This window comes from Mirounga angustirostris, unplaced genomic scaffold (assembly GCF_029215605.1).
Source record: "Mirounga angustirostris isolate CCGP_5_RB_7025 unplaced genomic scaffold, mMirAng1.0.hap1 SCAF_15, whole genome shotgun sequence".
Classification (NCBI taxonomy): Eukaryota; Metazoa; Chordata; class Mammalia; order Carnivora; family Phocidae; genus Mirounga; species Mirounga angustirostris.
Genome location: NW_026991723.1, coordinates 10,905,057 through 10,918,204, shown reverse-complemented (window position 1 = coordinate 10,918,204; position 13,148 = coordinate 10,905,057). Strand labels below are relative to the sequence as shown.

The 13,148-nt window shown below is 51.5% G+C and overlaps 1 protein-coding gene across 1 annotated transcript; it reads right to left on the bottom strand.

Moving 5' to 3' along the window:
* Positions 1-10,440: 10,440 nt before the first annotated feature.
* On the bottom strand, positions 10,441-12,379 carry LOC123850228 (forkhead box protein D4-like 1). Its single transcript, XM_045883641.3, has one exon. The coding sequence runs from the start codon at positions 12,182-12,184 to the stop codon at positions 10,832-10,834; it is 1,353 nt and encodes a 450-aa protein (XP_045739597.1). The 5' UTR covers positions 12,185-12,379; the 3' UTR covers positions 10,441-10,831.
* Between the last annotated feature and the right edge of the window lie 769 nt (positions 12,380-13,148).

The window sequence follows — 13,148 nt, the reverse complement described above, 5'->3', positions numbered from 1 at the left end:
TTATTCCTGTCTCTCTCTCCAGCTTCTTAAAGCAAAGTCCACACTCTTCCTTGATACTTATTTACCCCTGTAGTGGGGTCATCAGTGCCCCCCGCCCCCCACACAAAATGTATGTTTTTTCCCAGAAAGCTCAGAGTGTGACCTTGTTTGAAAATAGGGCTTTGCAGATGTAATTAGTGAAGTTAGTAAACCTAAGAAGAGGCGAGGAGACACGGCCAGTGCTCAGGGAGAAGGCCACAGACTGGGGCATTGCGTCTACAAGCCAAGGAACCCCAAGGGTTGCAGGCAACACCAGAAACTAAGAGAAAAGCACAGAACAGACCTTTCTTAGAGGCTTCAGAGAGAGCATGGCCCTTCTGACACCTTGACTTCAGACTTCAAGCCTCCAGAACCAGGAGAGAGCAAAGTGCTGCTATTTTAAGCCCCCTGGACTGAGGTGCTTTGTGGCGGCAGCCCCAGGAAACTAAGACACCCCGTAAGTCACCATGATTTTCCTTCTGGCTCCAAGATCTTTCTGCATGTGACCAGCTAGTACCAAATCCAGTCTTCCTTTGATTTGACCTTTCTGGGCTCCAGCTACTCATTTACTCCTTGTTGCTCTTCTGCAGCTGTAACTAGGGGGCCCCTAGTTCTCCTCAGCATCTTCTCGGCCCCCCTGAGGTCCCCCCACCCACACAGCACCTCATGAACAGGGGTGTCCCGCGTTTGTCCCCACCTGTCTTCTCCTCTACCCATGCCTCATCCAAACACCAGCTCTCCCGCCTCCCCCATGCTGACGGCTCCCCACACCCCCTGCCCAAACCACTCTCCTGAGTTCCAGTTTTCAGTCTCCTACTGCCTCCTGGACTTCCGCCTGGCGCTTGTACGAGCCCCTCAGATACTCCATGGCTGAGGCAGAAGTCTTCAGCTGGAATCCCCCTCTCCAACACACCTGCTTCTCCTGCTATAACCGTGTGTCCACGCAGGGGCACAAGCCCGATGCCTGGCCTCTCCCTGGACTCCGACTATACTCTTCGCTGTGCTCGCCACGCCAAAGGACACTAGCCAGCAGGTAAATGCACCCCCTCCTGTCCATCCCCACTGCTGCAGCTTTAACTCACACTCTCACCACCTCTTGCCCCTAGTAGAAATCCCTACGAAATCCCATGTTAATGCTCCTCTTGGGGAGAAGCCTTCTTATACCATCTTCAGATGAGTCACTTCTGGCTTCAGATGCTTTAGAGGGTCCTGGTTGCCTGCAGGACACTGTCGTTAGCAAAGCTCGGCTCCGAATAGTGAGGCTTCTTAGCATCTGGCTCTCAGGAGTTGAGAATGAAGGGACTCCGGACTCAATTCCAGGATCTACCACAAACTTGCTGTGTGGCCCTGGGCAAGGGACCTACCCTCTCTGTGTCTCAGATTAGATTCCTCCTCTGTAAAATGAGGACAATAATAATAATACCTCCCTCCTTGGGTCCTTATAAAGATTAAATTTTGGAAGTGCCTGGAACTGCATCCAGCCAGGGGTAAGTGAGCACTAAATATTCACTCTGTAAGTACTGCTTTCTGCTCTCCTTTCCATATGGTATGTACATTGTTCTCCCGCCAATCAGAATGAACCTCTAATTACACTCTGTTCCCCTGGTTCTTGGCCCCAACACAGAGCAGAATACCATTTTCCCCCAACCTCTCATCCCAAGTACCCAGTGAACAGACTTCAAGACTCAGCTCCTCTGGGAAGCTGCCCTAACCACCCCTCCACTGGAGTTAGACGTGCCCTTCACTGGGCCTTCATTCAGTTCCTTGTGCTCTATCGGAGAACAGATCACACTGGATCATGCAAAGTGCTTTCTCTCTCTGTGTCCACTCCTTCAGGCCGGACGTGGCCTTATTCATCTTGGCAATGCCAGCCCCTGGCACAGAGCCAGCTCAGTAAAGGCTGTAGAATTAAGTAATGATGCACATGGACACAGAGTAGACGTGGGGTGCAAATGTGTCGCCAGCCCCAGGGATAGTCTGGTTGGAACCACGGTCCTGATATAATTATTAACAACACCCCCTTTCACTTTCAAAACTGTCTCCACATGCAGAGTGAACTGTAAGGGTCGCTGTAGGCGGGAGAGCGACAATTCTCGCCCCATCAGACCGAGTCCCCCTTGGCTTAACGACTGTTTTGGAATGCCTCACGCACTGAATCAACCAAATGGATCATAGAACCTGAGTAGAATGGAATTTCCAAATAATCGATAGAAGGTAAAAGAGATTTAAAGGGAAAGTAACTTAAAATACAATTATATGTCTTTTGATGTAGAAGCGCTTGGGTAAATGACTTCTTCTGGCCAAGATGAAGCCACAGAGACCAAAATTACCCTCCCACCTGAAAGAGCAGAAAACTAGACAATATATGTGAAGACACCGTAATGAAGCAGTAAAGGACAGGGATCCCCCAGAGATGGAAAACAAATCAGGGGAGCGCTCCCACTGTCCCAGTTTTCTGTCTTGTGAGGGTTTCCTGGCCGCAGACCAGGGAGCAGGTGTAGACAGAGCTCAGAGGTCTCCCTGACTTGAGAAGACAGAGCTGAGAAGTCCGGGAAGGCCAAGGTGGCTAGACCAGCAGAGCGGGGTACTGGGGAGAGCTGCCTCCAATACTCATCCCCCTCGAGTATCCTGCAGAGTACCGATCAGAGAGCATGCAATTGAGAGCATGCCTGAGACAGGAGAAAGAACCATCCACCAGGATTAAAGGGAACGGCACCGGGTACTCACATGGGGCAGGATTAGTGCCTGGGGCTGTCAGCCAGAGTGGACAACCTCAATTCATGAGGCTTCAGGTAGAGTACTCATGAGGCTTTGGGTTCTGCCTCAGTGCTTGGAGCAAAGCAGTCTTAGATCAAGTACTGTTCTTTTTTTTTTTTTTTTTAAGATTTTTATTTATTTGAGAGAGAGAGTGCGCGCATGAGCAGGGGCAGAGGGAGAAGGAGAAGCAGACTCCCCACTGAGCAGGGAACCTGATGTGGGACCCTGGGATCATGAGCTGAGCCGAAGGCAGGTGCTTAACCAACTGAGCCACCCAGGCGCCCCTCAAGCGCTGTTCTTAATGCCTAACTAAGTAAAATCTGAAAAGATCAAACCCTTTCCAAGTAGCTTAACAGTGTGATAGAACAAAGTTCAGGAATAGTTAGAGAAATAAAAAACTATCAAGCACCCAACAGAGCGAAACTTACAATGTCTGTCACCCAGTCAAAAATTATCAGAGATGTGAAGAGGCAAGAAACTAGGACACAGAATGGGGATAAAAATCGATCATAAACAACCCAGAAACGACATAAATGATAGAGTTAGCATACAAGTACATCTGGACACTTATGTTACTGGATCCCATATGTTCCAGAAGCTAAAGATTGAGCATTGTCTCTGGAGACATGGAAGATAGAGAAAAAGACCCAAACGCACTTGTAGAAACGAACATTATAATGTGTGAGACGAAGAACACCCTGGATGGGATCAACAGCACATTACACATTGCAGAATGAAGGGTAAGTACGTTTTTTAAATTAGCCAAAATGAAACAGAGAAAAAAAACACTGGAAAAAATTAAGAGCATCAGTGAGCTATGGGACAACTTTAAGCAACCTAACATATTTGTATTTGGAGTCCCAGGAGGGAGGAGGGACAGGAAAAATACAGAAATAAGGCTAAGGTTTTTCCACCTGTTCAGCCGTTTCAACCTAAACATTGGAAATCTATTCCAGGATTAAACTTCCAAAGCTACTGAAAGCCAAATATACACATATAATAGACATGTAAGATACACATAGATAATATATAATATACAGATATAATATATCATATTAAGTGTTGAATGCAGTGAATCGGGAAACTCAAGCAAACAAAAAGTACCCAAAAGCATTATACAGAGCATCGACTGCTTACCAAACAGGTATTAAATGGCCAGGAAATGTGACCTATTCATTAAGGTATTATACAGATCCAGCCTTACCTAAAATCTCTATCTATTCTAGGTGAATAATAATAATTTTCAAATAATGTTGGTAATTTGAATATTTAGATCCACCCAAGCTCAAATCAGAGTCCAATATATGAACACGCTTTTACACACTTATCAATATTATAGATACAACTGATTTAAATTAATTTCACCTGTGTTTTTGACAATGTGCTGGAAATCATTTGAGGTATAAAGATCATTAAGACTCAAAGGGATTCCAGAGAGTGCGTAACATAGAAACGTCTGCAAATAACTGCAGAATGAGACAAATGAGAGAATAGAAGTCCAATATACAATGGAAGAATGGCAAGGGAAATTTTATTTAGTGCGTATACTTATTAAAGTAGTAGGAACCCAAAAAGGTTGATTACTTTCCTTTTTTTTTTTTTAAGATTTATTTACTTATTTAAGAGAGAGAGTGGGGGGAGGGGCAGAGGGAGAATCTCAAGCAGACTCCCCTACTTGTGCTCTATTGACTGAGCCAGCTAGTAATCTTTTTTTTTAAAAAAAACTCATCCAATGTTTATTGAATAGTGAACCATTGCCAATACTGCTGAACTCTGCAACTCACTCACCCGTAGGAATCTCTTTTTAAAAATTATATGTTTAGGAAAATTTCATATAAGCCTTCCCATGCTTCCCCGAATAAAAATTTATTCTCTCAACAGTTGACTCTTCAAACTATCTTGACCGCTCCCTGCCCCTCTACAAACAATACTATTATCTGCTAATATTTGAAAGTCTAAATAAATGATATTATGCTGGGGCGCCTGGGTGGCTCAGTTGGTTGGGCGTCTGCCTTTGGCTAGGGTTGTGATCCCAGGGTCCTGGGATCCAGCCCCGCATTGGGCCGCCTGCTCAGCGGGTTGCCTGTTTCTCCCTCTCCCTCTTTGGCTCCGTCGGCCACTCCCCCTACTTGTGCTCTCGCTCAGTCCCTCTCAAATAAATAAATAAATAGAAAAGTCTTTAAATAAATAAGTAAATAAATAAATAACCATATGCTTGAGAATATCTTACCAGAAAGATGTTGCCTGTAATCACAAGATCCAGAATGTCCAATTCTTTAAGATGAACAGTCCAGTTTCTGCAAAAACAAAAATGCAATACAATAAAGGGGATTGAAGAATCTTTACCGAGACACAAGACATGGTATCAACCGTGTAAGTGTAGCCCTTGTTTGTTTCCTAATTTAAACCAACCAACTAAACAAAAAGTTCTGAGATGATTCAGAATATGTAAATATTCCCTGGAGAAGTTGGTGCTATTAATGAGTTACTCAGGGGGGCTAATGGTATAGTGGTTACATACCATGAAATGGAATTCTTATCTTTTAGGGAAATGTTCAAAAATATTTATGGGTGAAATGACAGGATATCTGGGGTTTGATTCAAAATAATCCAACGGGAAGAGGACTGTCAGAGGGTAAAGATGAAACCAGGCTGGCCTTGGGGGGTGGAGGGGGGCACATGGAGGTTAATTTCACTAATCTCTCTAACTTTGTGTATGTTTGGAAGTTTCTATTATATGTATTTCAAAAAGACTTAAAACTTAAGGGAGAAGTCAACACTGCTTGAAATATGGCACAATATCTCTTATACAAGAGATACTTCAGATAACACAATAATAGTCATGTTAATTTTCAGAACTACTGGTCATGAATATGGCCTTAAATATAGACATAGCTATTCATAGCAAAACTATCTGAGAAAAGGAAATCTCTTACACTTAATTTAATTTCGTTGTTCTCTTTGCCTGTATTTGGGAATAGAATCTGTTTCACTAGCTGAATAAATCATAACTATCCCAAAGTGTTCTTAATTACTGATTTCAATAAACATACTCCTGCATTCCAAGAACAAATAAGAAAATGAAGTTTATGGGGCGCCTGGGTGGCTCAGTCGGTTAAGCGTCTGCCTTCCGCTCAGGTCATGATCCCAGGGTCCTGGGATCGAGCCCCACGTCGGGCTCCCTGCTCAGCGGGAAGCCTGCTTCTCCCTCTCCCACTCCCCCTGCTTGTGTTCCCTCTCTCACTATCCCTCTCTGTCAAATAAATAAAATCTTTATAAAAGAAAGAAAGAAAATGAAGTTTATATCCAGGTATTTCTTTTATAAGCATCCATTTTGACATATAAACCTTGATTATGTTAAGGTAGTTGAGCAATGGGGAACTGGTGTGGAACTGAATTTCAGACTAGATTCTCAAACCCTTTTGCTTTTCCTACACCTATTTTTCCGCGGTGGTTTTTTTGGGGGGGTGGGGGTGGTAGATTTTGGTATTATTAGCTATCATCTATGTAAGTTCTTTGAACCAAGTGGTGTATATGGAATCAATGAATACTCGAAACACACTTAAATAATTTCAGTGCTGATACGAAAGAAAAAGAAAAAAGAAAAAACAGCCATTAAGCCTAAACCATTTTTGTAGAAATGACAGGTAGGGGACATTAGCAGTCAGAGTGGGATTACAGTTCAGACTAGACATTTCTGAACATTCTTCCTAAGTGCCAGGGGGAATGAGAGCCCAGTCCCCTCAGGCTTTCAGTGCAATGTGGTGACGGATCGGTGCAAAAACCCCGAAAGCTGAAAATCGCTTCATCTCGCTCTCAGCCCTGTTAGTTCTTACTGCCGTTTTGACCTTACTCCTCGTCTCTTAGTTTCTGCTGTTTCTCTAGATTTTCTGTCCTTATTGCTTCTAAGGCAGATGAAAGGCAGATGAAAGGCAGATGAAAGGAGCTGGGGCGTCTGGTTTCGGCAGAGAGCCGCATTAGCTGCATTCCCATGAGTATTTTGAAACACTGCGGACACCCACAGTGTGCCGGGGCAGGACGCGGAGAACGTTACCGCCGCGCCACACGCCACCGGGCCGCCGACGGGCACCGAGGCTCGCTGCCTTCTGCCACTCAGTCTGCAGCTTCCCAGACGCCCTCTCTCCTCGCCCGCAGGCGCCCCCGCCTCCACCCCCACGCAGTGGGCCCCTTCCTTCTGACCTGAGGGTGAACTGCGGGCTGGCCCTGGCCCAGCCCAGCGTCGCCATCCCTCCCTAGCTCGCTCCAGGCCGCAGGTGCGGCCCAGCCCCCCGGCCACATCACGACCCTTTCGCCAGTCCAGAACCAGTGCCTGGCGCGGGGCGCGAGCCGGAGCGCAGGGTCAAGGTTCCCGGGACCAAGTGTGGCCTGGCGGGGCAGCGCGGGGCAGCCATCCGCCGAACTCCACCGCCGAGGGCGGGCGGCAGGGAGGGGGCGGCGGCTGCGGACCCGCAGGCGGACTGGGGGGTCGCAGCGCCGCCGACAACTACGTCCAGGCGTGCCTGGGTTCTTGGGGCTCACCAGCGCAAAGAGGACGCAAATCCCACTGGGGAGGAAGAACGCACCCTTCTCTGCCTCCTGGCTGGCTGCCTTGGGTGGAGTCGGGTAGTTCGGCGCGGACCCGGGCGCGGCAGGTGCAGTCCCGGCCGTGACCTTCCCACTGCTCCACCCAAGCGCTTCCTAGACAAACGCGGAGCAGAGCGCCCGGAGCTGGGCTGGGGAAGCGACGGCGCGAGCTTGGGGGGGCCGGGTCCTGGGGGGGGACAAGTGCGCTTCCCGGCACGCCGGGCCTGGGGCAGGGAGCCGGGAATTTAGGTCCGTTTAGGCCTCGGTCTCCGTGACCCACCCGAGGCCCAACCAGGAGAAGGTCGCGGGCGCCCTTAGGGTTAGCGGTTCAGAAACCAAATAGGGCCCGGTGCCACCGCCTCAGGGTCTTGGGGCGAGTTTCTCAGTTTCTCTAAGTCGCAAACTTCTCATCTGTGTGATGGGGATTCCAGCGTGGCTTCTCCACTGGGTGCTGGGAGGGCTAAAGGGGAGCCCAGTGCCTGGCAGACAGACAGGGAGCAGAGGAGAACGGTGAGCCGCTGTCCTTACTGCCATCAGTTATTAGCCGGTGGGACCCGAGGGGGAGTCGCTTTACACGCTTTCCCTCCTGCCCTCGCCCCAGCCTCTCTGCGCCTCCCAGCCCGTAGGCTCCGCTCCCCCAGCCGCTCGGGAAGTGTCCAGTCAGCCCGGTCTCAAGAAGAGGAGCCCGAAGGTCGGAGGCAACCCCGTCTCTCGATTCCTCTGCGCAACAGGGAAACGCTGTGCCTTGCGCGCGGGGGTGTACAGCAGGTGTGGCCCTGACAGCCGCGGGGACCCGGGAGGCTCCCGGACGCCCCTGCGCGGACCCACCTGCCCCCGCGCCGCCCCGCCAGCGGTGTGGGCTCAGCCCGGGCTGGTCCTCACCGCTGGGCTGGTGCTGGCCGCAGCACCCGGGCCGTGGCTGGGCGGGCCGGGAGGGGCACCCCGTGGGCCCCCCGCGAGGCCCGACCTGTCCGCGCAGTCGCCAAGTTCAGCGGAGAACGTTTAGTTTACTCTTCCACCGAATCCACAGTTTTCTCGAAAATTCATGTTCGATGTGCTTTCATTAGTAGGAGCGGGAGAGGCCGGCTTGGGCCGGGTTCTGACCCTCAGACACCCGTGTTCGTGACGGTGCTGGTCTGGCCTGGGGCGAAGCGAAGGAAGAAACCGGCTTCAGCCCCGAGGGTCGGCTCCGCGCTCAGCGGCGGCTCCACGCATTGCTCCCACGAAGTTTGTTGACCGAATAAATGAACGCGTGTAGGCCCGCAGAGGGTTTCGCACTCAAGAGCAAGGGGAGTGGGGGTGGGGGGCGGCGCTGGAACGTGAGCGGGATTGTTCTTGGCAGGAAATAAGCTCTCTTTATCAGGGCTTGTTGCCAAACACAGGTAGCCCCAGATCTGCAGAATATGCCAAACGGATCTTAAAGCCGGGGTGCAGACGGGGCAAAACCTGAGAAGGGAAAGTGGCTGGGGGGGGCGGGGTTAGAAGGGGCTTTTAGGTCCCCGGCAGCCGGAGCATAAGGGCCGTTGCCGGGAGTCCGCGGTGCTGGTGGTGCGGACTAAGGCTACACTGCACGTGCAGGGCGGAGGGAGAATGGAAGTTCGAGTCTAGGCGGCTACCTAGGTTGGGCTTGAGAGCTTCCCAGAACGTCCCCAGAACTGCACTACTGCAAGCCCGGAGGAGGTGAGGATCGCAGGCAAGACTTGCGAAGAAGTTCTCAGTGCTGGGGAGGAGATGAGAAACTGGGGTAAAAGTGGACCAATTAAACGGCTGTAAAAATGTGTCTGTCTTCCCTAGAAATTCACAGCTGGAACAGCGGAGTAGATGAACGGAAAGGACCTTCTCACATTTACCAAGTGACTTCTCCCAAAGCGGCAAGGAATGCAATTCTTTTGAAACAGGAGCCCTTCTCCGGACCGGGAGTGCTAGTGCCGCGGGGTCTCTAGAGACTTGCTTTCTCTGGGGAGTATTTCCTGATGGGCATCTTCGTCTGGTTTCCCTCCCACCCGGTCACCTGGAAGCCGAATGACAGTGAAACCTTTCTGGTTGCAAAGTTCTTTCAGAAATTCCTTTTGAAACAACAACAACAAAGTTCTCTCTGTTCTAAAGAAATGGACTATGAGCCCTTAGAAGGCATCCATCTGGGGAGAAAATGGTTTTAATTGTAAATGTCCACAACACAGTTGCTTCATTTGATCCTTGCTTTTTTCCCTGGCCCTGCTTTTGAACATTCGAATGCCTTTTTTAAAAAAAATTTCCCTAGTAAATGTTGGCCGCTACATTCTGAGTTGATCTCAGATAGTACTCCACTTTGTCCAGGCGAAAAATCAACGTCTTTAGAAAAATGAAAAACAAATGGAGAATATATTTACAGTTCTCTCCAATTCTTTTTCTTCTATCGCTTTCATAAATACTGAATCCCGTTATTTTAAAACCCAGGACCTTTTCAACTTCAAATATTTGGAAGTTTTGAAAGCCGTTTTGAAAATTGTTTCTGCTACCTATAATGAAGATGAATTGTAAAACTAAATTGTTTAACTGGGAGGAAGGAACTAAGTTTTATTTTTTTAAGATTTTATTTATTTGCGAGAGAGAGAGAGAGAGAGAGAGAGCGCACAAGCAGGGGGAGGGGCAGAGGGAGAAGCAAGCTGCCTGCTAAGCAGGGAGCCCATCGCTGGGCTAGATCCCAGGACCCTGAGATCATGACCCCAGCAGAAGGCAGAGGCTTAACCGACAGAGCCACCCAGGGGACCCAAGAACTAAGTTTTGAAAGAAGTTCCACTTAGAAATCGATTATTGGGAAGTAATATGAAATAAATGATGCAGTGTAGTGATTTCGCATTTTATTTGGTCTATATAGCTAGCTTTGATTTCAACATCTTTCCACGTAAGATGGCACATCAGACACACAGATCAGAAACAAATGTTTCAAAATTAAAATTCCATATTACACATCCATTTCAGGAAGACATAAAGAACATAAGTATTTTGCACTTGACTTGGGACTAATATTTACAGTTCCTAGGGAGTGAACAAGGGGAAACAAGTCGTGCATTGGACCTTGTGTATTTTCTTTTTCTCTCTTTTTTTAAAACAGAACGAAATATCCCGCTCACGTTCCTACTTCCTCTAAAATGTGTAACCGGAAAAGTCCTAGAAGCCACAACCTGAGGCTAGAAAAAAAAAAAAAAAAAAAAAAAAAGGACAAGAGTTGCCGCCGTCCGAAGTTTATGTCCCGGTTGTCTGGACAGTATCCGACTTGAGCTTTGTAAATATTTTGCAGCGACCCGAACTGTGCTTCAGTTAGTGGTTGTCCGGCTGAGGGATTCAGATGCACCCGCGTTGCCCCCGCCGCGCAGGGTGTTGTGCGTGAGAGCAGAAGGCGAGGCGAGCGGGACCCCTCATTGCTCTGCGCTACACCTGGGCTGCAGGTGCGCCCCGCGGAGTCAGCGCCCGGACAGGGCGTGGATGCTCCTCAAAAGGCCGGCAAGATACCCTCTCTGCCGGAAAGGCTGGCCACCGTGGGCAGCCCGGGGCCTCCTGCTCCGGGCTGACACCCCAGCAGCGCCGCGGGGGCGGACAGGCGCTGGCCCAGCAGAGCGCCCTCGCTCGGAGCGCCGCCGCTGGTACGGCCCTGCTGCGGGGGCTGCTGCGGCTGCTCCAACAGGGTCCGGGCAGCCGACGCGGCGGCCGCAGCGGACACGCGCAGCAAGGGGGGGGCGGCCCGGTGCTGCAACAGGCCCGCCGGGCGCTGCAGCAGGTGGCAGTAGCCCCACGGGGTCGGGGGCAGACCCTGCGCGGCCCCGGTGCCCCCTCCCCGGGCCCCTCGCATGATACTCTCGATGCTGAAGGGGGTGCATCGGTCTCGCGGCCGCGCCGCCGGCCCCTTGCCCTCCTCCCGAGGCCGGGAGCGCGGGGAGGGCTGCAGCGGCGAGAGCGCGCCGGCGGCGGCCAGGTCGGCGCGCAGCGCCTTCCCGGGCGTCTCGGCGCAGGCCGGGGCCGACAGCAGCAGGTAGCGAAGCGGGTGAGGGTGCAGCAGCGCGCACGGGCGGCTGCCGGCGGCGGCGGCGGCGGCGGGGTAGGCCCCCGGGACTGGCTGCGGCGGGGCGGGGGGCCCGAGCAGCAGGCCCGGGCAGAGGCCGTGCAGGGCGGCGGGCGCGGCGGGCACGGGCGGGGGCTGGTGCAGGTGGACTCCCGGCGGCGGCTGGTGGCGCTTGAAGCGCTTCCTGCGCCGGAGGAAGCTGCCGTTGTCAAACATGTCCTGGGAGGCGGGGTCCAGGCTCCAGTAGTTGCCCTTGCCCGGGTGGCCCGGCTCGCGGGGGATCTTGACGAAGCAGTCGTTGAGCGAGAGGTTGTGGCGGATGCTGTTCTGCCAGGCGGGGAACTTGCGGCGGTAGTAGGGGAAGCGGCCGCTGATGAAGGCGCAGATGCCGCTGAGCGTGAGGCGCTTGTGCGGGCTCTGCAGGATGGCCATGGTGATGAGCGCGATGTACGAGTAGGGGGGCTTCGCCGGCTGCGGGCCGCCCCCAGAGGCCGCCGCAGGGCCGCTTGACGCCCTGAACTCGGTGCCAAACTTGGAGGAGTCGCTCGGGGCGCCGCCGCTCTCGGGGGGCTCTCGGGGAAGCGCGCCCGCGCCCCGCCGCGCCTCTGGCGCCCCCGGCTGCGCTAGGAACCGCGGGCTCTCCTCCGCCTCTTCGTCTTCCTCTTCCTCCTCCTCGTCTTCATCTTCCTCCTCTCCCAGGATGTCGATCTCACCGTCTTCCCCGTCGGAGCTCCGGAGGCTGCGCTGCGGTGCGCGGCAGAGGCGCTCGGGTTTTGGCAAGTTCATGGAGGAGCGGGTCCTGCAGACGCAGGGGAGGTGGCGGCCGCTCACCCGGCTCGCGGGCGCTGGGCTGGAGGCCTGGGTTAAGAGTGTTCCAAAAAGCAGAAACCCTTGTGGTTGCCCTTTTGGTGTTCTTTTCTGTTGGTTTCTCCTCGTTTCCAACACCGTCCAGCGAAGATGCACTTTGCCTTCTATTAAGGCTTCTTGGAGTCCCTGTGTGGCTGGCTCCCCCCTCCCCCTTTATGCCCCTTCTTCCCCTACCTCCGAGAGCTCCCACTTCCTCCCGACGCAGTCCAATGATGAGGGTCCTCTGCACGTTACCCGACAGGGCAAGAACCTTCAGCCTCCTCCTTCTTACACCCACCCGCCAGCAAGGAAGATGCGCTGTTAAAGTGCTTCGAAAACGTGCAAATAAAGAAGAGGCAGGAAAATATGGTATCCAACAATTTATGGCCACCTTGACACTCAGGACTCTCCGTTGGAGGATAGAAATGGGGGGGGGGGGACGGCACTAAATGTCTACAATGTTTGACTGTAAAACAATGTGTAACAGTAAAAGTATGTTTTCGCTAAATGTCTACAATGTTTGACTGTAAAACAATGTGTAACAGTAAAAGTATGTTTTCGTGTTTCATAGCTGGTGATCCCCCCATTTTCATTGGTGGATTCCGTCCTCATCCAGAATGATGAGCTGAAATATTCTTAATGTTCTAAGTATATCCATGAGCTCCTGGGTGTGTGAGGGAGGCTTGCATGGTCCCTTCTGCTTCCCACCTTAGCTCCCCAAAATGTTCTCCCGGACTCAGCTTTATGGAAAAGGCTGAGATGTCCTTGGCACTAAGTTATGTAAGTTCCAGGTGGAAGGAAAGCAGGAGAGCTAAAGAGAAGTCCCCTTGCATCAGTGACTCTTGAACTTCTTTGAACATTTAACTGCAGTATGAAATACATTTTATGTCGCGAACTTGGAGAG